General features: G+C 46.8%; 3 protein-coding genes across 5 annotated transcripts; 1 reads left to right on the top strand and 2 right to left on the bottom strand.

Moving 5' to 3' along the window:
* Positions 1-130: 130 nt before the first annotated feature.
* Positions 131-7,856, bottom strand: LOC108143036. Its single transcript, XM_017267234.2, has 15 exons — positions 7,650-7,856; positions 7,250-7,587; positions 6,699-7,046; positions 6,443-6,642; positions 6,170-6,378; positions 5,855-6,109; positions 5,344-5,801; positions 4,024-5,291; positions 3,236-3,630; positions 2,664-3,172; positions 2,237-2,606; positions 1,917-2,181; positions 1,037-1,859; positions 348-981; positions 131-294 (listed from the first exon to the last, which is right to left on the bottom strand). The coding sequence occupies exons 1-15, from the start codon at positions 7,743-7,745 to the stop codon at positions 184-186; spliced, it is 6,279 nt and encodes a 2,092-aa protein (XP_017122723.1). The 5' UTR covers positions 7,746-7,856; the 3' UTR covers positions 131-183.
* Positions 7,857-8,058: 202 nt separating this feature from the next.
* Positions 8,059-13,008, top strand: LOC108142999 (protein pygopus). Its single transcript, XM_017267180.2, has 3 exons — positions 8,059-8,796; positions 8,859-11,412; positions 11,807-13,008. The coding sequence occupies exons 2-3, from the start codon at positions 9,116-9,118 to the stop codon at positions 11,925-11,927; spliced, it is 2,418 nt and encodes an 805-aa protein (XP_017122669.1). The 5' UTR covers positions 8,059-8,796; positions 8,859-9,115; the 3' UTR covers positions 11,928-13,008.
* A 111-nt stretch (positions 13,009-13,119) lies between these two features.
* On the bottom strand, positions 13,120-17,079 carry LOC108142998 (coatomer subunit gamma). 3 transcript variants are annotated; one of them, XM_017267178.2, is made up of 6 exons: positions 16,935-17,079; positions 16,032-16,690; positions 14,085-15,555; positions 13,826-14,011; positions 13,614-13,766; positions 13,120-13,553 (listed from the first exon to the last, which is right to left on the bottom strand). In XM_017267178.2, the coding sequence occupies exons 1-6, from the start codon at positions 16,972-16,974 to the stop codon at positions 13,423-13,425; spliced, it is 2,640 nt and encodes an 879-aa protein (XP_017122667.1). In that variant the 5' UTR covers positions 16,975-17,079; the 3' UTR covers positions 13,120-13,422. The 3 variants fall into 3 exon arrangements, with proteins under 3 accessions (XP_017122667.1, XP_017122668.1, XP_017122665.1); XM_017267179.2 differs by having other exon boundaries at positions 16,032-16,687; XM_017267176.2 differs by lacking the exon at positions 16,935-17,079 and having other exon boundaries at positions 16,032-16,760.
* Between the last annotated feature and the right edge of the window lie 7,417 nt (positions 17,080-24,496).

Below are 24,496 nucleotides of genomic sequence, written 5' to 3'. Positions count from 1 at the left end.
TTTTTAACTGCTTAATCGGCCAATCAGGGAAATACCATATTTTTCTCTAAAAATACTTTTCATTTGCAGTGATTTCCGTAATTAATTACACATTTTTGAGCGACAACAAACTATTTTCAATTCAAAACAATTTACCATATCATTTTGTTTATTTGAATAGACCAAGGGTAATTAAAAAATGGCTTAGAGGTTTAATTCTTTAAGGGCAAAATTCAGTACCACCGGCAGCAGACCGGCATCTTCCAGATCCAGTATCTGCTGCCGAAGGTTGTCCACCGGATGGGAACGTATCATCTAAAAGCAGATGAAAATTAAGGTCTAAACTTATACAATGTATTCAAACAAACCTTTTTGATTTTCTGCCGCTGTTCGGAGCTTTGGCAAAAACTCAGAAGGGCAGCGGCCATGTGTGGTCGGTGAACCAGGACGCAGTGCTCGGCGAACTGCAGCAGATTCAGGGCATGCACGACCGGACAGCCCTGCAGTCGCAGCAGCGTCTTGTGCAGCAGCTCCTCCTGCTCGAAAGAGCGCGTCTCCACGGCGTTTTTCAGGGGATTGCAGAGCACATAATCCCAGGCCTGGGCTAGTCCATCCAGATGGAGCAAGTGCGGTCGGCAGCTGAGTACATCCAACAGGGCGTTCAATTCGCGCACCATGTGAAACCTGACCATGCGCTTGAGGATGCCATTCCAGATCTGCGGGAGGTGTATATCAAAGCCCAGACATATGTTGGCCATCACCTCCAGGGATAGAGGGTTCTGCGCATTGCGCTGCCAGATCATCTTCAAGATATCAATCTTATTGGAATTATCGTCGGAGAACTTCTCCAAATTCGTCTTGTAGCCCAGAGCCTTCAGCTCGTGCACACACTTGATGCTGATGAACTGGCGCTGGTTAATTGTGTTGGTGAATGAGTTGCTGCCGTCGTTCAGCTTGGAATAGCACTCGTACATCTGCAGCTGGGTGGTGGTGTTCACAGAGCTATGGGGAGTATAAGCCATTTTTCCAGTTTATCAACTAAAAGATCAATCCTTACCCATCCCTGAAGATCAAACCCACAAGGAATTTAACCGCCTCCGCCTTTGGCCAACTGGAGAGTATGTAGAAGGCCCTGTTCACATTCTCGCTGGCATCCTGGCTGCTGGCGCCATCTGCGCCGTTCGCTTGCTCCGGCCAGTTCTGCTCCTCCATGAACGTCTCCTCCAGTATGGTGCCATCCGCCGGCTCCATGGTCACCGAAAGCCACTTCTGCAGCAGTCGGAACTGGATGGTGGCCAGGCAGAGGTCGTGCAGCTTGGCAATCTCAGCGACGAGGGCGTTAATGTCCACTTTGCTGGACTTGAGGATCAACTCATGGTGGTAGAGGCCATGTATTAGCTCGCTGGGATTCTCCACCAGGCGCAACAGCTTCTCATCGGTCATGCCGTAGACGTACAGCAGGTGTTGGGTCTTTTGGATGGGATATCGCCGCTTCACCTTGGCCACCTGCTCGCGACTTTTGGGATCGTTGATCAGGTGGCCCTTATCCATGGCGAACTTCCAGCACTCGTAGGAGGCTTCCACTTGGTCGGCTCCATCGCGAGCATAGTTGGACACAAAGTACAGGATGAGGAATGCCTTGTTGGGGTTGTGCACATTTTCGACCAGTCGCAGAATTGACTGCAGGAACGCATTGTTTGTGGGATTCAGACTCCAGGTCTCTGACTCACTTTTCGACTTGTACTCTGAAATCGAATTCTTCACTGCCGACATGCAGAAGTAGTCGCAGTTCGGAGAACTATCTTTGGACCCCTTCAAGGCCGTGTACATCTGTATCAGCGGAAACCAACTCTGACAGTTGTCCACGTTTAGTTCGCTGTCTGATTAAAGTAAATCAGAGTTTTTATTCTAATTTCCTTAATAAAAACTGAACTTACCAAGAATATCCTTTAGAGGTTGCTCAACGATGGGCTTGAAAGGCAGACGGTAGCGCGATATCTTCGGCATGACGCCATTTTCCCTTTGCGATTTGAGCCACATGTCTGTCTCGACCTGACCCGGACGATTCCGTCTCCTGGTGATCATCTTGTGCCGCAGAAAGTGAAGAATATTGGTCCAGATCTCCATTTCTTTGGGCGCCGCATCAAAAAACATTAGTATGTTGATCACACACATGTATAACTCGTAGAAATAAATGTTTATCTAAATAAAAACAAAGTAAGATATCGTCTTCAATCAATGAACCAATTAAACTCACGTCCTCAATGAACTTTTTTAGCTTGAGGGTGAAGAGCTCCACGTTCTTGATCTCATTAATGTACGGCTGGCACATATCGCGCATTTCTTGGGCGCTACTCAGCATAACCAGTTCTTCTTCCCCAAACGTATTTCTCTTGACCTCGAAACGCAACTCCTGGGCACTAAGGATGCTTAGGATCTGGGTGATGAGAATTTTCTGGTAGTCGAAGCCAAAGTCCTTGCTCATGCGTTCCAATAGCTGCACATCCAGCTGTTTGTTGTGGAACTCCTTCAGCAGGTCCTCCACGTTGTCCATATCTGCATTGAACTTCCCTTTGATTCTGGGATCCTGCTGGCAGAACTCCAAGTAGTAGTAGAGTTTCAAGCGTCTGAGAAAATGGAAAATATGAACAAAAGAATTTATGAAATCGTTATGTTCTACTTACTTTGCGCGTATCATTTTAACGGTGTCCAACTCCTCTATGTGCTCGTGGTACATGGCGGACAATGTTAAGAAGTTGATTTTTTGCAGATCCGTCTTTACCTCCGTGGACAGCTTTTCGAGCAGAGCCAGCCCTTCACTGTCCACCACGAGCATGGTGAAGAGCTCCAAGAAGTTTGGATCCTTGCAGCCCATCGCATTGCGGAATATACGGCGCAGCTGCAGCGTAATGAAGCCCTCGTTGATTATCCGCTTCTTTCGGCAGTTCTGCTTTTGGAACTCCAGCAGATACTGCGACATCACGTACCACACGTCGTGCTCCTTGGCTTTGTTTAGGTGTTCCAGCGACAAAAAGAAGTCTGCCCGTGCGCTGTCGAGGTCCGCCTTGATGTTCTCGGCCAATCCATGGCGAACCTGCATCAGAAGGGAGTTGCTCGGCTCCGTCTCGATCACCATAAGCAAAAGAGTGCGGGCCAGAAACTTCACAACTGCCAGGTGACCGCCCATGCTCTTCTGCTTGAAAAATATTAAAGGCGTTTAAGAGTTATTTTTTAAGACTTTAACTTAAAAGCACACCTTCTGCTGCGTTTGCTGGACAGGTTGCACCTCCACCTCGTCAAACATGGACACCGAATAGCGCTTCTTCGTGGCTATCGGCACCTGAAGGGACTTCACGTCGAAAGAGCCATTGAGAGCGCTGCTGAAATTCAAAGTTGTTTCGCCCAGGGCTTCCGAAATCCCATCGAGAGCCCGACAAATGTGCTCGTTGATGGCCTGTTCCCTGCCATCGTAGTGCGTCTTGATGGCATTCAATGGATAGTGCATTATAGCCACGCGTATGTACTTGATGAGATCAACGAGATCGCGACGACGACTGCTCTCATGGAGCAGGGCGCATGTGAGCAACTCGTGAGCCAAAGGAAAGCAAAGGGGATCGCTTTCATTGATCAACAGCAGCGACGATGCTGTTTCTGGATAATGCAACATTAAAAAAGAAATCAATGGATACGATAATGCAAATTTTGAAAATTTTTGTTTCACGGAAAACAATAGGATTGCCATTGCTAGCAAGGATGTTGCAAAAACTCATAAAACAAGTATTGTTTGTTACGACTTACATTTTGCATGCCATTAGCTCTATTTTGCATGTGTTTATAATTTTTAAGTCAAGTTAAACAAGTTTTTATTACCATTACAACATAAATGAAAAATAATCTAAAAAAATTCATTTCTCAAAAGTAATTTTTCTTTAATTAGTGTTACTTTTTTAAAATTAATATATTATTTAGCATTACTTAATTTAATGATAATGAAAACTGGTTTTCCTGATATCCATTCAATTAGAATTATACAAGGAGACTCACCCTGATTACTGCCCTTGGCGTTTTCGATTTGCTGGATCACCAGTTCGAGTGCTAGGTTTATAAACTCGCTGGCATTGGAGGGTTCACAGTCGACAAAGTTAATCACGTAGTAGGCCAGGGCGCAGCTGAGGGGCATGCAACCAATTCGCTGGCAAATGCGGTGCAGGCCAAACACCTTGGACAGACTAAGAGCCGTACAGAGTTCACTCATTTCGCTGGCTATAAAGGCGGGCACACTCAGTGTGGCCTGGGCCCGCTCGATTATCCGTTCGATGGCCTCGTCCAGGAGGCCATGACGCCTTTGCAGCGGTATGAGTTCGTTGCTGCACTTCAGCTGGATGCCAAACTTCCGCAGACGGAAGCGATGCTTGATGATTAGGTAGCGTCGCTCGTAAACGGACTCCACGTGAGGCAAGAACAACTTGAAGAGCTCCAAGACATTCAGATGTTCCTGCACCTTGATCTCATCCTCAAAAGATTCAGACGAACTGTTCTCCAGGAGATTGGCAATGGTTTCCACAACATCCACTCCGTTGTTCGAGTTCTTTCCCACATTGAGCGTCTTGAAGAACTCATAAGCCAGCTCAATTTGTCCTCGCCGGGCCATCTGATAGCAACAGTGAAAGTTTGCACTGACCGAGATGTCCGGCGCAGCTTTGGTGAGTGCGCGGATGTCCTCCAGCATGTCTGGAAGATTTAGTTTCACGATGCGCATCATGAATAGTTCCAGGTTGATGTCCGAACTGTCGGCCGGCCAGCCGTACTTGACTTTCATGATCTTGATCACCTGGATCTCGTACTCAGCGTTGATCTTCATGGCCAAGGGGTGAGTGGAAGTGCGTAGCTTGATCAGAGGAGCCAGTGTATCCGGCCACGGAACCGGTGCGTTCTGCAGCACGGACAATGCGCACTCCAAACGATTATTTTCATTGTGCAGCAACTCAATGCAGGCCATTGCCCGCTCTAGCCAAGTGCTGGACGACTGGCGACTGGCCACCAACTGGGCTATGTACTGCTTGATCACGTCCAGCGGCTGGCGACCCTTCTCCTGAAAGATCGGGTATATAAAGTTCTTCACCAGCCGCTGCAACTTGTCCAGCTGAACATGCTGCAGAATGCTCAGGGCCGTGGCATCGATTGAGTCCTGCATATAGTTGTCCAGTGTGAATCCCATGTTGTAGTTGGTCTTCAGCACGGACAAATCCTGCAGAGCATTGACCAAGTCTCGCAGCTTGCCCACATTACGCTCCTGCTGTCGTCGCACATCACTGAAATTATTATTAAAGTAAAGATTTTCAAGAAGAACAGGACTTTACTTACGAGTATGTGAACTGAATTTCCTCGAAAATATCCAGAATCTTGGTGCAGAACTCCAGGCCGATATCTGGCCAGTGGGGACTGTACTGCAGATTCCGCGTCATCTCGATGCTCCAGTCCGTAATACAGGGCATGATGCTGGGATGTGTGTTGCTTACCATCGGAATGAACTGGCACAGCCACTGGACTACGTTGAAGGGCTTCGTGTTGCCCGGAATGAATCCCAGCAGTGTGCGCAGCTCGTCTTCGTTTAGCAGCGGAAGGATGCTGCTCGAGTGGCGTCGCCAAATAAGACAAGCCGTGGGCATGTCTGTCTTGAACAGGGATTTGACCATCCTTACCAAGTTGTTGTCGTAGACAAACTTCTGCCAGTCCGTGTTGCACTCGTAGGGATCTATGATGGCCAGCGTTTTGAGTCGATGCAGTTGCTCGTCGATTTCCAACATATCCTCCTCGTCATCCTTTACGTTACATGATTTTTAAGGCTGTTATTAAACCTTTGGTCAAAACTCACCTCGAAACTCAGCCTCTTTTTGACCTCAAGAAGATAGGACTCAAGGATGTGACGCGAGTTCAAGTTGATCATGCGGTGGCTTTTAATAAAGGCTTTACTTTCCACTTGCGAAAGTAGTTGCAGCAAATTTTGAAACTTCTTGTCGACCTCGGCCGTTTCCTTCTGGGAATTCGAGTTGCACAGCTCGACCAGAATGCGTTTCGCTTTCGCCTCATAGATGGGCTGCAGGCACAGCTCAAACTGTTTGCCGAATTCCTGTTAAAAAAAAAAACGGATAATGATAATGAGGCTAAAAGATTGGAGTTACTTAATTACCTCTGCTTCTTCGAGGCGCCCTTTGGCAATTAACTTTTTGAAACGATCGCTGGGATCCGTCTCCGAAACGAGCATCATCTCCACCACCGAGGGAATGCTGCTCTGGTTGACCTTCTTGGCAGCCAGATAATACAGATTGACTGCACACTTTGGCTGGCGCACGAGCCAAGCGTGATTTGGTACCTCAACCTCGTTCTTGACATGAAGTGCTGAAAATTGAAAATATAATGTATTCATCTCCTATCACATGAGCTGTATGTGCTATAATCCTACATGGATACTCCACTATTTTTATGAAGCGTCCCTCCTCCGTGGGTTTGGTCAGCATTAGGAGCTCAATGTTCTCTTCGCTGCACTCCATCACCAGGAGATCCTCGATAAGCAGGCTCTTCTGTCCAGTGGTTTGACACATGTGAACTGTGCGAGTGTAGGGACAAATATCCAGCAAATGGCCACAATTGGTGAGAGCAATTCTGGGGGATTATCAACGTTTAAGTCATTGGACAACCCAAGGCACAAAACCGCTCACATATAGTGTTCCAAGTTTAAGATCTGCTTGAGACTGCCAAAGTGAGCTGGCAAATTAATGCGGGTCACATCATTGGCAGTGCTTTTGAAGTTCAACGTGCCCTGATCCCCAGTGATAACCAGTCCGGAATTCGCTCCCAGATCCTCCTGATTGTTCTGGGCACTGATGTTAACAGCCACCAGCTGCTTGAGCAGCACGGCACAGTCAACGTTGGCCGAGGATCGACCTTTGTAAATGCGCTGGATGGTGACATCCTGGAGAATGGCCTTTTCGCAAGCAGTGGTTTCGTTTTCAGCCAGGGTCACATTGCACATAGCCTCTAAATTGGCCTCATCAATGTCACTTAAACTAGAAAATGTAAGAGAAAGTTGTCTGAGCAATCCTAATAGGCACTCTAAGAATACAATAAATAAAAGCTAAAGGAAAGTTAAGTTTTTAAAGTACATGAAACTTCGCAGATGAATACAAGGTGCTGAAGGAGCAATGTGGGCAATCGTTGTTTGCTTTAAAAAGGAATGGCATTCCAAGGAAACCAGCTGTAGAGTCCTCACCTGTAGATGCTGCCATTTTTGCAGGTGAAGTAGAACCGTTGCTCCAGCTGGTGGATGCTCCGAAAGGTGCCGCCTGTGAGGCTCACATCCTCCAGATTAACGGCGACGCTGAAGAGCAGGAGTCCTTTGACCAAAACCCCGTGAACCTCGCCGTCGCTGAGGCCACAGACAATCAGGTTGCCACTGGTGGAAATGGCAATGGCCTCGATAGAGGACCCGAATCCCAGGAAGCTGCACTTGGCCACAAGTTCGTCCTCCAGGAGGAGCAGGCTCTTATCGATGCCAATGACCATCTTGCCACATTGAACGGAGGCCAAAACATCTGGATATTTGTTTACCTTAAGCAAAAACAACAGGAGATTTGCAAACTAACTTTGGATGGTGGTCAATCAGGACTCACCTCCTCTTCGCTGCTAATCTGGAAGATTCCCCGCGAGGAGAACACATTGGAGATGGTCTCGTCCTCCAAAGAGGATGCCTCAAAGTTGCTCCACATTGCTATTTTAACTGCTGTTTCCCAATATGCAAAAATTCACTAATTTTAAACTCTTTTTTCCGCCAATAAATAAGCGTCACCTAGAACTGATAGTTTGCCGATAGCTACTGCTGTCTATCGATGGTCGATAGGAAAAGTGGCCTTTAAAATAATTAATTAAAGTAAAAAAATGAAATGGCATAAATTATTTAAAGGAAAAGGGCATATTTTTACCATTTAGAACCATTTAGATTTTGTATATTTACCACTAATCGAGAGCCGTCGCGTCTTTGTACCCTCTGGCCACACTGCCACTGCCGCTGGAATTCCGGCATTTCGCTTGTCGTTGGCAAACGGTCCCACTGACGGACTTGCGATGAAAATTATTTATATTTCGCTTCTTCGCACGCAAAAATTTGCCAAAATAAACAAAGGTTAAGGTGCTGCTGGTGAATAACGGTACAGTGAACCGCCGAATGCGCGTAACGGTAAACCGTGCGTTTACCGCTCTGAAAGTCGGTGCTAATTAAAAGTGGATGCTGTGTAGCGGCCATCGAATCAACAAAAAGCCAACCAAAAAACACAGGCGATCAAAATTACTGGGGAAGTCAAATATATTTTCTCCCAGCAAATAACCGCCGGTTGTTTTTACTTCCCAAACTAAGCAAAAGCCCGTAAATAAACAACAGTTAAACGCTACACTGCAATTAAAACGGGAAACGCAGCGGAGGACATAAAATCGCTGGCAAGAAGAAGAGCGCGCTGGCCAAAAAGCGCCTTTAAAAGGGTTAAATCAGTGTGCAATGCGGTGGCAAACTGGTGAGCAGAGTGCTAAATATACGTAATCCTAGTGGTAGTAGTCGAAAATCGTTGAAAACATAGTGGCGGCAGGTGCTTGGCGCTTTTGAAACGAGACAACACGACGCTGAGTTTCCAGCGTAGAGTTGCCAACCCCAAAAAAGAAACGGGGTTGCCGTTCGTTGCGCCGAAAGTGTTTACCTGGTTTGGTCCGTTTGGCCAGTTGCTCTAGGGAACCAGAATTTCTCAACGATCCTGGCTAGGAGATGACTTGGTGAGTAGGTGCCTTTGTCAAGAAAGTGCACAAGACTCAGTTGCAACTTGTTATACCCACAGGAACCCAAATTGCAGGCCATCGCAGGCCGGGTAACCGGCAAAACCACTACTTAACCCACCGATTAAAGCCCATTGGAATTGGTCCAGCAAAAGGCTCTCTAGCAGCTTAGCTCCGGCCAAGCTCTATCCAAAACCCACTCCTCCACTCCAGCGTCGAGATCTCCAGCGCGGGATTGGCGACGCCGCTAACAACCGAATTTCTTGCCCCACGCCGTTGAAGAAAAGCTGCCACCATTCGGAAGAAGAATACCTCGAATATGACCCACAATCTCGGTATGGCGCCATATCGATTGCCGGGTCCAGCGGGCGGACTATGTCCGCCCGACTTCAAGCCGCCGCCTCCGACGGACATCATCTCGGCGCCGAGCAATCCGAAGAAGCGGCGAAAAACCTCTAGTGCAGCCAATTCCGCTGCGGCGGCTGCTGCTGCGGCAGCTGCTGCAGCAGCGGCTGCGAACTCCATGCAGCAGCAGGCGCCACCGACGCCGCAGGATCTGCTGCCCCCGCCGCCGATGGGCGGCTTTGGAGACACCATTATTGCCTCGAATCCGTTCGACGACAGCCCCCAGGTATCGGCCATGTCCAGCTCGGCAGCGATGGCGGCCATGAATCAGATGGGCGGCGGACCCGGAGGTGGTCATTTTGGAGGCGGCGGCGGACCTGGGGGCCATCCGCACTGGGAGGACCGCATGGGCATGGGCGGCGGACCGCCTCCTCCGCCGCATATGCATCCCCACATGCACCCGCATCATCCTGGCGGACCCATGGGCCATCCACATGGCCCACATCCGCACATGGGTGGTCCACCGCCGATGCGCGGCATGAGCCCGATGCATCCCCATCAAATGGGACCGGGACCAGGTGTCGGACTGCCGCCACACATGAACCACGGACGGCCTGGAGGCCCCGGAGGACCCGTGCCCATGGGCAGTCCCATGGGCGGCATGGCTGGAATGGGCGGCATGAGCCCAATGGGCGGCATGGGCGGCCCCAGCATATCACCCCATCACATGGGCATGGGCGGTCTGTCGCCCATGGGCGGTGGTCCCAACGGGCCTAATCCGCGGGCCATGCAGGGCTCTCCGATGGGCGGTCCTGGCCAGAACTCGCCGATGAACTCGCTGCCCATGGGCTCGCCAATGGGCAATCCGATTGGCAGTCCGCTGGGTCCGCCTTCGGGACCTGGTCCTGGAAATCCCGGCGGCCCACAACAGCAGCAGCAGCAACAACAACCTCCGCAGCCACCGATGAACAACGGGCAGATGGGCCCGCCTCCACTGCACAGTCCGCTAGGCAATGGACCCACAGGCCACGGCAGTCATATGCCCGGAGGACCTATTCCAGGCCCTGGTCCTGGGCCCGGCGGCCTCGTCGGTCCCGGTGGCATCTCCCCCGCGCATAGCAACAATCCTGGAGGATTGAATCCCGGCGGCAGCAACAACAACGGAAGCAATACAAACAACGCCAGCAACAACAATCAAAATCCTCACCTCTCACCGGCTGCCGGACGCCTGGGAGTGCCGACGTCGATGCAGTCGAATGGACCCTCGGTATCGGTGGCCTCCTCCTCGGTACCCTCGCCCGCCACTCCCACGCTCACGCCCACGTCGACGGCCACGTCGATGTCCACGTCAGTGCCTACATCCTCGCCAGCGCCGCCCGCCATGTCACCGCACCACTCGCTGAACAGCGCCGGCCCCAGTCCGGGCATGCCCAACTCCGGACCCAGTCCGCTGCAGTCGCCCGCCGGTCCCAATGGTCCGAACAACAACAACAACAGTAACAACAACGGACCCATGATGGGCCAGATGAACCAGAACGCAGTTCCTATGCAGCACCAGCAGCACATGGGCGGAGTCCCACCTGGCCACGGACCCGGACCCGGGCCAATGTCCGGCATGGGAATGAACCAAATGCTGCCACCGCAGCAGCCCTCGCATCTCGGTCCCCCGCATCCGCAGATGATGAACCACCCGCATCCCCATGCGCACCATCATCCCGGTGGACCACCGCCGCACATGATGGGCGGGCCCGGTATGCACGGCGGACCAGGTGGCATGCCGCTTCACATGGGCGGCGGACCGAATCCGCACCTAATGGGCGGACCTCACGGGAACGCGGGCCCGCACATGGGTCACGGCCACATGGGCGGAGTGGCGGGACCAGGACCCGGACCCGGTGGCATGAACGGACCACCGCACCCGCACATGTCCCCGCACCACGGACACCCGCACCCGCACCACCACAATCCGATGGGCGGACCCGGACCGAATATGTTTGGAGGCGGCGGAGGCGGTCCAATGGGCCCCGGCGGACCGATGGGTAGCATGGGACCAATGGGCCCCGGTGGGCCGATGGGCGGCCCCATGGGCGTGGGCCCCAAACCGATGACCATGGGCGGCGGAAAAATGTATCCGCCGGGTCAGCCAATGGTCTTCAATCCCCAGAATCCCAATGCGCCGCCCATCTATCCGTGTGGCATGTGCCACAAGGAGGTGAACGACAACGACGAGGCCGTGTTTTGTGAATCCGGTTGTAACTTCTTCTTTCACAGGTAGGTTTTCAGATGTCAAAATATTAGTTCAACTATTTTATTAAAGCGAAATAGAAATATACTTTATGAATTTCCTGGATAAGATTAGACTTCGTTTTATAAAATCACGTTTTGTCCATTGATTAGCAAACTTGATATAATAAAACTTGCATATACCTAGAAAATTAATGAGTGGTAAGTAATTATAAAAATTTTTTTTGTTACTTTTGAAAATTTTTTCGTATTTTTAGTTAACTGACTGAGTAGACTTTTCAATTGCCTTTTGCTAATTTCAAATAAACAGGGGAATTACGCTGTATCTAATATATCTATAAGATTAGAGTCAGTTTTATGAAATCATGATTCATCCACTAATACCTAATATATCAAACGTATTCTTGATTAATTCTTTCAGAACCTGTGTGGGCCTGACAGAGGCGGCCTTCCAAATGCTCAACAAGGAGGTATTTGCCGAGTGGTGCTGCGACAAGTGCGTGTCTTCCAAGCATATTCCCATGGTCAAGTTCAAGTGTTGAAGATGGTGGGAATCGAACTCGAAGTCGGAATCAGCGGAACCTACCGATCAACCATCAGCACCAGCTAGCAATCACTCACTGTATAAAATATCCAAGCATTAACTATATCTTAATTGTAAGGCTTAAGCTGCTCAATAGTCAAGACCCCACCAGTCCTGTCCTGCTCCCGGAAATAGAAACCCGTAACAGTAACCAGTAAGTCAGTAACCCACTAAAGGGCCGGAGCAGTGTTGTGACTTTCAGCTCCGGGCTCCTGGATCACTCGCAAATGTCCTCCTAAAAAACAAATAGGCAAAACAAAACAAAACAAACCTTAACGAAAAGTGTAAACGAAATATGTTAATTGTAATATAATTGTAATATGTATGTATGTCTGCATGTGAAGTAATCGAGCAGGAAAAAAGCCCAGACACGAAAGCAAAAATCAAGCTGAGAAACAATCTAGTTGTATTATAAAGCGAAATTGTATGAAATTATCGAGCGAGATCAGGTGGGATGATGATGCACATGTCCATTCGAATAGCTTGCGCCTGTCAGGAATCCCACAAACAACAAAAAAAAAAAACAAAAACAAAACACAATGGACAACAGACAACCACTCGTAACTATATAAAACACATATATCTAATGACATATTCAACACATTTTAGGATGAGAGTAAAGAAGTTGTAACGAAATGAAATTATCATTGTGAAATTGCTGCAAACTGCGTGAGTGTGTTATTTGTTATTACAAACCTATATTATTTTTTATACTTGCGTGCGTTTACATTTTAAATAATTAATACTGAATAGTTGCTTGGTCGATTGAAGGACGATCATCGTCGGATACATTTTACACAAAAATATTCAATATAGCTGGAATGAGAGTGCGTGAAAAATGACGAATCGAATGCGAGAGCAAAAGCACAAGATATGATAAACGCATGCGAGAGAGATAAATTTGTAATTTAAGACGAAAACGCAGCGAAAATAATCGATTCAAAAGAAATCAAATTTGTAAAAATAGGAAAACAACAATTACTCTAGGTTACTGCAACTTTAAGTTATTTATAATTAAATAAAATACGATATAAAATAAAGTAAGAACGAGTTAAAAATCAATTTCTTTTTGGCGGGTGGTCTCAATTAATCAAAAGATTTGTATTTACTTGACTGACCAATCTTAAAATCATTAAGAAAACACTTTCGGCTTTCATTGCATATACATATATTTATAATATTTTGTTTTCATACTTAGGCTAGATGCACAGGCTAATAGGGGCGTAGTAAACAAGTACAATACATAAGATGCATCGCTTTTTGCAAACGGGCAGTTACATTGCTTAGTTGCACTTGCCGAATCGTGGACACAGATTTTAAAATTATTAAAGAGACAGTCACTTAATGCTAGAAATCATATTTTTGATTAAGTGTAGCTTTCTTCTTCGTAATGGAGTTTATATTATGTTGACAGCACGCAGAAACCACACAAGATTCCTGCATGGCTCGCTGTCTTATCCGATGGCCGCCGTTATGAGCTCCGCCACGTCCTGATCTGTGCTGCGTACCGTCAGATTCAGCGTGACGCCCTCGGAAAGCGCCAATTTGGCCCGGACGAGAACCTCAGCGCCGCCCCTAAAGGTACCTGAATCGAAGAAACGCGTTTATTGATATATGTTTCATACTAAATTCAAGGGTATCTTACCTGAACAGAGCAACGTATGCAGGTGCGTGCCCTCAGGTACCTTTTCAGAGAGATTTGCAGCCCCCAGTCCCAGAATCTTTACTATTGTGTTGACCGCATCCTGCAAGGTGGTCACTGCCGACAGCACAAAGGTGTCCTCGGCTTGCAGCCATTCTGTTAAGAAGTAATCAGTTAAAATATGGCAATGGGAGTTCATCAACTTTAAAGCGCACCTTCGCTATCAGCCGCATCCCAGGCCACCTGGAAGTTGTTTTTCTTGGTTTTCTGTATTTGATCGGCCATCGTCAGTTCCAGATCCTCCAGCATGTACTCGTCGTCATAGCCCTCCTCCGAATCTGGCTCGCCAGTGTTGGGATCGCAGTCCTTGACCACAAAGCGCAGAGTGGCGCCAAACGTGGCTAAAATAATAGTTTTTAATAATTATATCAGTGTCATTTCGCTATTCTAGTCAGGTTATTAAAGCCTACTCACCTATGGAACTGGCTGCATCGGCCGGGAACTCCACAATGACGAATGTGGTCTGTAACTCGTTGTAGGGCAACTTGGGACACGGAATGACTGCCCTGGCCGTGAAACCATCCGGCAGTGTCAGCTCCACACGCACATTCTCCAGGAATTGATCGGACAGCGTGTTCAAACAGTCAAACTGGAAGACCACATGCTGGCCGAAGATGTGTTTGATGCACTGCACCGTGTACTCCGTTTCGCTTTCGGTCAGCTGGATGGGAGCGGTGCTGCGGTGGATGGGACCGAGCACTTGGATGCCTGGCAACTGGGCCAAACGGGCGGCGCTCTCCTCCTCGCGCGTAATCTTTGGTGGCCGCGGAGTGCTGCTGGTGACCAGCATCACATCGTTGGCAATCACTGGCTTCACGATGGCCGCCTTGGGCACAATGGAAATGTCGAAGCGTGTCTCCAGATCGCCATTCAGATGGTCGACCAGCGACTTCTCCAGCAGAGCCAGAGAGCAGTTCTCCCGCTCGATAATGTAGTTCTTGTACAGCTCCGGCCGTTCCGAATTCAGGATGCTCAGGTAGTAGGTGGCCCTGTCCCTCACCTCGTCATCCGGATCCATCTGGCAGCGACCCAGCAGGACCAGTATATTGCTCAGCAGAGCCGGACAAGAGGCTCCAAACTGGGCCATCGCAGTCACAGCGGCAGCTCGTACAATCGGGCTCTCCAGGATCACGCGGTTATAGATGAACCTTATGTACTTGGAAGGCGTGGCTGCAAAGGGTCCCTCCTTGCCCAGGAGGTGGAGAATCCTCACCGCCAGCGAAACGTGCTCGCAGTCCTCGATGAACTCGCACAGATGGGACAAACCGGACTCCTTGGCATCAACATTCTCCTCGATTATCGTGATTATGGTGTCCACAATGGAGGTCTTGTACTCCAGGCCGCCCTCTTCGCGCAGCATTCCGCTAAGGAAGTTCATCAGCACGGTGTGCTTCCGGGGATACTTGGTGCACAGGGCGCAAATGGCCTGCACCACCACCACTTTGAACTCGTCGGAAATCTCGGCCACAAACGTGGAGATCTGCTTCATCAGGCGTTCCACCGAGGACTCGGCTCCCGTTTTCAGCAGTGTGGTGATGGCCAGCGTGGCCACCGACCGATTGGAGTCCGTTATGAGGCCCTCCAGGTCCAGATTGCAGGTAGTCACCGCCGCCGGGTGCGTCATGGCCACCTTATTAAGCGTGCGCACTGCCGCAAAACGCAGTGTGGCCTTCGGTGAGCTGCAGAACAGCTGGAGGATGGAGAAGGCCGGTGACAGCATCCGGGGATTGGTGTTCTTTAGGTTGACAATGGCATGGGCAGCCTCGTAGATGACCATTTCGCTTTTGTGCCGCAAACAGGACTCGATGAACGTGAACAGCGGCGAGTCGGAAAGCTCCTCTGAGGGAATGTCCTCCTCCTCGATCAGCTTACAGGCGATGCGGATCTGGGAATGGAATGGATAAAGCATTCGTTAGTGGGTGCTTGGACTAGCAAAGAAAATCAATACTGCAATTTGTATTATTGTGGTGCATTTTAAATTTAAAAAGCTTATATTTTGGGAAATAATAAACAAGAAATGTAAACTGTTATTTCACGTTCGCAAAACTTAAAAAATCTGTTTTGGTGAGTTGTTTAGTTCTTTACTATTTTAGCTATAAACGGTAGATTAAATTAAAGTTTTGACGAAGTTTAACATATAAATATAAATTTTGGGAATATTTGTCTCATGACTCCACAGTTTTAAAATAATTTATGAAGGTGTCTAAAAGTATGCAGTAAAAAATATAAAGTGGGATCGAATCCTGCTTCCGGACCATTTGAAAAGTATAGTGAATCACGATCAACCCTGATTATTTAATTTTTCTTTTTGGGTGAATGAACTTGATTTTATCATCACTTTCATTCTTTACTACAACTTACCAGCATGCATACGGCGTAAGGACTCTTTAGCGAACCCCTTGTCAGCTTGTTGACCAACTTCGAGACAGCCAGGCGGTCCGACTTTCGGATGTGGTAGAGCAATCCCAGGGCGTGGTACTGCACCATGATGTTGTCGCTGTTCAGGGCTTCCTGGGCCTCGTTGGCCCACCGCTTGACCACGTCGCCGGCGGTGCTGGCCAATCTAAGGGAGCTGACCAGGGCGGCGCACGAAACCGCCGCATTCTTGTCCACGATGCACTGCTTCATGTACCGCTCCACGGCCTGCAACATGGTGCTGTCCGTAATGCTGCACAGGGCTCGAATGGCGGCGGCCCGGTATAGATCCTCCTTGCCGGTCATGTCCTTCGTCAGCGAGCTGGTCACGATGATCACGTCCTCGGCAATGGAGCTCAGCTCCTTGATACCCAGGTAGACCATGCGCCGCAACACCACATCCTTGGACTGGAAGAGCTTGGTCATCGCAAAGAAGCAATCGGTGGCCTCGCGCGGCACCAGCTGCTCGCCCTGGTTAATCAGGTACAGGATCTTGGTCAGGATGTGGATGCACTTCCTCGCGTTCACCGGCGTCTCATTGAAGGTGCGTGTCTCCTGGAGCACCGAAGTTTTCTCCAGATTCTGGTACGCATTGCTTGGTCCTGCTGACGGATCACCGCGGTGTGGTTTTTTGTGCGAGACAAGATTAAAATAGTTCATTTTCTCAGTCAATTTGGGGAAAACTTGATTTTTCTTTTTTTTTTTTTATTCGTAGGGTTAGTAAGTTTGTGTGCATGTGTGTTAGGGTGTCTCTTTGCCAGCGGAGCACCTTCCAGCAACTGAGTTTTTCCTCGTTTGGCTCGGGTGATTGGGGGATTACTCGGTCCCAGGCGTTAAGTAGCTACTTACCGTCCTCCTCCTCGTCTTTGTCGCGGCGGAACGAACCCATTATTGCAGAACTCTCGGTTAAATAGATGGTAAAAACAATTGAAATGGTTTTCTGGCTGCGCTTACACGTCACTCAGCGGTGCTGTTAGGGCTGGCAAAACATCGATAATCATTATAAGCGCACTGACTCCGGTTCTTTGAAACCTATCGATAGCTCTATCGGTCACCAAAAGGCGGTTGGAACTGGTGAGTTTTGAATTTTTATTTAATAGTTCGTTTCATAATGTTCTGCATTCAAATTTAACGGCTCAATTTAATTAACAAGCTATTTAACTAATTAGCTCCAACCGGGATTCCAAATCCTCGGGCATAACCGTTGTTGGCAGTAAGCTGGGAATCACCAATTTCTAACTTGAAACGGCTTACCTTCTGCTCGAATTCGTAGATAAATTCTGACGTTCAGGGTAATTAAAATTACTGAGCGAATGTCATTGCCATTGCCTTTCTTCACAGACTTACCAGGTAGGAATGGTGGTCCTACTATGGTGAAACTTCTGCGGACTTCACGTCCAGCTGGATAGGAGTCTCACTCAGATCTGGTTGTCGTTGGGAGCCGGGAATTGGCCTCCAGCTGGGTGGGAGTCTCCGTGTCCCCAGCCAGATCTGGTTATGGCTTTAAAACGCTGCGCAGGTGGTGCGGGCGGATTGGCGGAGACCAGTTTCCGCCTTATGCATCTATCTGCGTGCAAGAAGCTGTGAAAAGCGTCACGGAACTGGAAGGATCAGCTATTGTCTAAGCTGCACATCAAATGGAAGACAGCCCGGCATAGATCTCCTTGGCACTGGGTAGAGTCTCCAATGTTCGGGCAGGATGAGCAGATCCTCTTCTTGGCGGCGCCTGCCACCAGGCGGAAATCGCGCAGCCGAAAGCCCAAGACGCTCTTCTCGCCGGAAATTTATTCGCGCCGCTGCAATTCTTGGATAGAAGCTGTCGTACCGGGAAACTAACAAGATAAAGTGGAATATATAAGATAATAGATAAGGAGTAAACTTCGATATCGATAGCTGAGTCAATCGATTGGTCCAAAGCCCATTGCAATCGAAATCATCACTGCATTGGAAACGACGCTGGCTCTATTCCAATGACTGATATTTTGTGCTCATTAATTAAAAGAATTACATTGAATTGTCTATTTGTGACTTGCAGCAGGTGCCGTTAATTGCATTTTACACACTGCGGGGGAAATTCCGGCGAACAACAACTTCATTGCGTGTCCACAAGGCGAGGACCTCCGCTCAAAAAAAACCAAAAAAAAAGACGCAAAAAGATCGAGACACCTACAGCATGAATTTATGGCCAAGCGATAAGCGCCGGCCAAAAGGAAAAACGATGGAAAATCCGTTGGCCAAAAGCCCAAAATTGGACAAGGAACGTGCGTTGGACGAGCAGGCAGAATTTAGTAGCTGTCAAAGGCATCATTGGAAACAGTGGCCCCTGGAAACTGCAAGCTGGAAACTGGAAACACCTACAAAGCCAGGTAAAGGAAACTTAAAGCCAAAAGTTGGGGCGACGGCGCACGCAAGGAATATGGCCACAGGTGAGTTTGGATTGTGGTCCAAGATGACAGTGGAACCCCGGTTTCTGGGACGCTATTCTAAAGGAAAGTATTCCCGTCTTCTAATCACTTGACGCCTTTGTAACCTAGCTTGTGAAATGCGGTTTTCTATAAGAATTCTCAGCTTCTTTTAGATGAGTACACAAAACACATAAAAATACATGTTACTGTCAACAAATGCTTAAAAAATGCTAATCAAATGCAATTTAAAAAAATGTTTTTTTTGTCGATTGACTTATGAAGAAACTTCATATTTATTCAGGGATTCCTTAACTTAAACTTATGGTGTCATTATTTTTCTGGGTTGAATTACCAACCATTCATTTCTTCCCCTTATATGCAATTTGTAAGCAGTTTAGAAATATGTTTTTACTTTAGCTTAGGAATATTTTTCAAGCAAATGTAAGCTTAATTTTTAAAAAGCAGAAATACTTAGGCTATCCTTAAAGTGTCTAATTTTTTTTTTCCAAAAAGTACTGTGTAGAAGTTTTACCATCCTTGAGTTTAAATTTCTAATTTATGACGGTTTAATTTTTAATATTTAAGAGCCCAAACTTTTTAAAAATACGTGTCTCTGCTATAAATGCTTTGAAGCCCACCGTTCACTCTATCCCCAATTACCTTTGCGTGCAACTGGCGAGGAATGCGGGCGGGGATCTGGGAGTAAAGATCCCGATCCGCTGGTGGCCTGTGACTCTATAAGGCTGATGCTGTCAGTTGCTCTTAGCCGGGCTCATTGGCAGCTTTATTGACGAACGGTGTGTGTGTGTGGGCCAACCAACCTGCATACCAATCATAAGTATGAATATGAATCTCGAAGGCACTTGCATTCGTTAGTCCGCCTGGTGCGAAGATGCAAAACGGTTGCAAACTCCTCCGATTTTAGGTCGAAATGCTCCTCTTAACCTGGCGAACGACTCACCGGTGTGCTAACAAGATGGCAACACATGAAATTAGACTGCGCCGATGCACGTCCAGCGATAGAAGAAGAACGAGAACTGATCGTGCCCAAGAAAACGGGCAACGGCAGGAACAACACAACAGACTAATTAACATATTCAAATATTTGTCGCATTGTTTCGCCATTTTCTCAGTTTCCCAGCTCTTCATTTTTCAGTTTCCCCCTTCATGCTCCTTTCGGGCTTATTGAAAAACCATTTTACGGTTTCATGCTTGAAAGTCATTGCCAAGTGGCCACGCCCCATCTGCGAGACCCAAAGACCTGGCCCTGGTGGATCTTCCTTGTCTTGCAGTGTTTCTGCAGAGCAGACCCCTTGGCGCTATTTTTATCGCATTTTAAAAGGCTATTTGTAGTGGTTCCACCAGGAAGTGGCATAAATTCGCAGCGCATAATGGCTGTGAATAAATTATTTTGCCGCAGCTTCCTCACGCCCATTGATTAGCTGATAAGAAGGCAGCAGACTCCGGTTTCGACTACGACTGCAGACTCATCCATTGAAATGGCCAAAGGACCACAAAACAGATGCTGCAAACAATGCGAATGCGCTGGTTACGTAATCACTTACCGCGGTTCTTGTCCTGCAACGTGAGAGAGGCCAGCCGGCGGCCTTCCTTGTGCACCCGAGCAATTTTAACGCACGCCCCCAACCGCATACCATTTTCCCCCACGCAGCCAGAACTAAGCCCCAAAAATTAAATGGAAGGCAATAGAAGGCGCGTTGAATGCGCAACAATCGCATGTGGAAAGCAAAAGTCCCAGTTATAGTGTTATTAAAATTAGGTTTTATCTTTTCTTATTGCATTTAACTAAAGAGTATGTGCCCCAAAAAGGACCCAGTTAAAAAACAAAAACTAATTTTGAAAAGATTGTTGAATTGGTTGTAGAGAAATGTTTTTGACTAACTTAATAATTTACTTATTATGTAAAAAAGTCATTATTGCAAATGTGATAAAATGTTTTTATACCCTTGCAGAGGGTAATTTCAGAAGTTTGCAACGCAGTGAAGGAGACTTTTCCGACCCTATAAAGTAATATATTCTTGATCAGCATCACTAGGATTCGATTTAGCCAAGCCCGTCTGTCTGCCTGTGCGTCCGTTTCTACGCAAACTAGTCCCTCAGCTTTAAAGCTATCTGCGACTATAGCATATAGCTCCCATAGGAAGAATCGGAAAAATAAATAAAAACAAGAAAGGAAGCAAACTTCGGCAAGCTGAATAGCTGTCCTTGAAACTATTGCAAAAACTAAATATTCTTGAAAACATTAAAATTATGATTTACTTGCGTATATGTTTAAAAACATTGAAGCTATGATGATTTGCAGCTTAATTAATCAATAATTCCTATGACAAATAATTGAGCTGCCAATCATCTTAGCTTCAATACTTTTAAACATACACAATATTTAATTTTTGCAACAGCTGCAAGGGTATATGAATTTCGGCTTGCCGAAGTTTGCTTCCTTTCTTGTTTAAAAAGATTTTTTAATTAAACGCTTTAAGCTGGCAGCAGCCAACCATGTAATCCCACTAACTTTTTTAATTAACTGCAAACATATGATCCTGTTGTCTGTTATTTATTTATTGCCTACAATTTTTGTTGTTATTACTCTACACCACTTCATTAAGTTGGTTAGACTGCCGTTCATTACGGAAATTAAGACATAATGTATAACCATCACATTGGCAGTTTAAGACGCTTTCTCCCCATATTTTTTGAGCATTCTACTTTACCTATTAACCCAGTCACAGGATTTCAGGTAACTACTAACACCTACCGTTTAACGACTCTAACGTGCAAAATATGACCATTAGTTGAAAAGCCAGTAAAGTAAATCATAAACATTTGCATACAATTTTCCTTGTCTAAGAAAATGTTTGCCGATAAACCATTATTATGGGTCGTTAAGGTTTGAGATATAAACACGTGCTAATCATCTTTATGTAAGTCAGTTGGGCACATTTTCCCGCAGGCAGTCAAAGTTCAATGTCTTAAGGAGAAAAGACATGACCCCTGCGGTAATTGCAATTGCCCAAGATTCTAGAGATACATTTTTCAATTATTAATTGTTTTTCTGCCAGTCCTCAACGGTACTGAACCATTTCTCTAATTTCTAATGGCCTTCCATCGCGGACTGCCACAAACGGTCTGTCCACCTTGATTTTTGCTTGGATCGTTCCTGGTCAATGTCCTTAACATTTCGAATTTGTTTGGAAGTTGCAAGTTACCTTGCATGCGCATTGCGCACGACGCGTCGGCTCCGCCAGCTCCTCCGACTTGGCTAACCAACCAGATTTTATCCCGGTAGTGACCCCAGAGCAGGGCCATAAATTCTCACAGTATTGCCTACAACACGCCTGCGCCTCTGCAAATGTTCCAATTTGTATTTTTGCACAAATTGTTGTGGGCCGCCGTGGCATCTTCTCTGGCTTTCCTGGTGATCTCGCTGCTTCTCTTGTTTGTTTTCGGCTGCATTTAATTTAATTTGGCCTGCCCAATTGGGCTGAGCCGCAATTAGAGACAAATGTTTTCGGCTGCATTCCAGCGGCTACTTAGCCCCCATGTTCGTGGCAATTAGCCTTTGGGATATGGGATATTCGACTTCGAGGACATGGGCGTGTTTTTCTGGGGCGGGGAAAGTTATCTATCTGCCTGCGCGGCCAGTTTCCCACACGTTTGTTTGCTTAATTAGGTGAAAACTGGCTAACAGGGACAGCTGTTCGCTGTTCGCTTTTCGCCATGCCGGGCAATTGCTAATGAGCAGGACAAGCTGAAGGAGTTGGCGAAATGAAAAGTAACAAGCCACCGTCCTCGCTTTCAGGCTTTTGCCACTTTGGAATCGGAAAATGGGAAATGGTAAACGGGAAACGTTTGCCTATCGTCGCTTCAAGTGCTAAATTCCAACTTTTGTCAGTCAGTCTTGATGCACTAACAAGTAGTTTGGGTATTTCGGTTAGGTCAAAAAAAAAAATAAAACAAATTAAGTTGCTAAATTATAGTTATAATATTTTACAAATTGTAATTTGTGAATTTTTAACAGTGTGAAACTTTTCGGACGCAATTTTGTTGCAATATTAATAATTGTAACACAAGAGTATAGTAAATCATGTATACTTTTTTTTTGATTTTCATTAATTTGTCAATTTATTTGCAACCATTGTTTTGTTGGGACTTTTTCCTGGCTAGATTTTGGCAAATTGAATTCGTTTTTTAACTGGACATTTGGATCCTTTTATGCAGCTTCACAAAATTCGTTCAGCAAGAGCATTAAATAATTTAATTAAGCAGCCGGTCTTATTTTGGCTCTATGGTTCGTCCTAGGAATTTCTTTTCCCTCGATTTCTTCTTTTCTTACTCGCATTGGAGGCGAAATTTGGCGGAGCCCATTGCCATGGCAAGTGCATAATTTTTCAATCAAAGCAAGCAGCTGTAAAACAAACAAATGCAGAGGCCAAGAGGCAGAAATCGTGAGCAGGCCAACATGGCTAGAAAAGAAAAGCAAACCCGAATGGGAAGTGCTGCAGACGAGATCTTCACCTCATCCTCATCCAATCCCAGTCCGAATCTCAATGCGAGGGCAGAGCCAAATGGCATTTAAATGCAAATGACCACGAAGCGTGAGGGTGTTCAATGCGAACTTTATGTATGGAAATTGGCGAAATGCGAGCAAACGTTTTCCTCAATGGTCAAAGTGTCAAAGTGGCATCGAGTGTAGGTGTCGCCACGCCATTGTCTCTGGAATTTCGGAACGATTCTGGCCAGCCTTTGGTCCTATCCAGGCCAGCACAAAGTCAAGCCGCTAATTAGAAGCCATTGCTAACAGTCAACGACTAATGGCAAGGCATTTGCATAGCTGTCAACGGCAATATGCCCACACTTGGCCACGTTCATTCTAGGCTCGCTTAAAGGTGAGAAAACCGAAAGCAAAAAGCTCACGCAGCGCTGGTCCGGATCGAATGGGCAACGCCTGTGTCGCTATACCAACTCCATTTCGATCCCCAACTCCAAACTAAAAACTCCATAGCCGTGTCCAAGCCAAATGCGTACTAGAACCGGCCATAAAAATTGTCAACTCGTGGCTTCGATAGTTTACTCTAACTTATGTTGGAGGTATGTGCAATTTCTGAAGATTATAAATATTTTAGGCGGGTTCTTAAGGTTCCTGTTAAATCCTGTTAAATTCATTTTTTTAGTTTTCTTAAAAAAAAGCAAAAGTGTATAGTCAAGCAAAAGAGAAAAATAAATTGCATTCGGATTGGCGATGAAAAAAAAACTTAATGTTATTGTTGGCTTATCACCTCACAAACAAGAAACGAAACATTGTTACATTCATGTTTTCATATTCCGATGGCAAAGAATTTAGCCAAATGAAAGAAAAACCTTATTTCAGTGTGTGCCACATTCGGCTCGGAAAATATTTTTCATTTAACTGCAGCTTAATAGGGGCGTTTTATTCAACATGGGGCACGACGCACATGCGTATCTGACACCTTTCCAGTGGCAGAGGGACGCGCCGGGAGGCATCGATGTTATAAAGAAGGAGACGAGCCCCGACTCATGGAGACATCTTAATTCAGAAAGGCGGCACACGTCGGCAGCGATACTCAGCTTTTCGCACATTTCAATTTCAACGTGATCATGATTAATCGACGCCTTCAGTGGCTCAGAATTTATGATGTGCCCCACTACAACATCACAAGACTCGAGTCGGGAATCGAGAATGGTTTTAATGGCGTGCGTAGCTGGAGCGTTAAAGAGATCATGACACGCCTGGTTAAACTCATTGCCATGCCGCCTCTTAATTTGATTAACACTTTTGTTGGACGGCCCCAACTGAAAGATACTCGTATGCCACTTATTTTTCCACTGCTCAAAGTGCCGTGAAATTATCATAATTTCTTCGGTTGTCTTTCGCTTTGACAAACATCAATTTGGCTAAGCGGTTAACCAAGTTTTCTCACTGAAATGTTAATATGAAAAGGTCTGGGTTTTGGTAAATTAGAGGTT

The sequence above is a fragment of the Drosophila elegans genome, unplaced genomic scaffold (genome assembly GCF_018152505.1).
Source record: "Drosophila elegans isolate 14027-0461.03 unplaced genomic scaffold, ASM1815250v1 contig_468, whole genome shotgun sequence".
Classification (NCBI taxonomy): Eukaryota; Metazoa; Arthropoda; class Insecta; order Diptera; family Drosophilidae; genus Drosophila; species Drosophila elegans.
Note: the sequence above shows the minus strand (reverse complement) of the source record. Positions and strands in the feature narration are given on the sequence as shown.

Excerpts from the sequence above, each read along its gene's own strand:
- LOC108143036 (XM_017267234.2), bottom strand. The coding sequence starts at position 7,745 with ATGTGGAGCAACTTTGAGGCATCCTCTTTGGAGGACGAGACCATCTCC. Across the intron at positions 6,110-6,169 it reads GGCGCCTCGAAGAAGCAGAG|GAATTCGGCAAACAGTTTGA; the intron begins GTAATTAAGTAA and ends TTTTTTTAACAG. Across the intron at positions 3,173-3,235 it reads TCCAGCAAACGCAGCAGAAG|AAGAGCATGGGCGGTCACCT; the intron begins GTGTGCTTTTAA and ends TTTTTCAAGCAG.
- LOC108142999 (XM_017267180.2), top strand. The coding sequence starts at position 9,116 with ATGACCCACAATCTCGGTATGGCGCCATATCGATTGCCGGGTCCAGCG. Across the intron at positions 11,413-11,806 it reads TGTAACTTCTTCTTTCACAG|AACCTGTGTGGGCCTGACAG; the intron begins GTAGGTTTTCAG and ends TAATTCTTTCAG.
- LOC108142998 (XM_017267176.2), bottom strand. The coding sequence starts at position 16,745 with ATGAACTATTTTAATCTTGTCTCGCACAAAAAACCACACCGCGGTGAT. Across the intron at positions 15,556-16,031 it reads CTTACGCCGTATGCATGCTG|ATCCGCATCGCCTGTAAGCT; the intron begins GTAAGTTGTAGT and ends TTCCATTCCCAG. Across the intron at positions 13,767-13,825 it reads GGATGCGGCTGATAGCGAAG|AATGGCTGCAAGCCGAGGAC; the intron begins GTGCGCTTTAAA and ends ACTTCTTAACAG.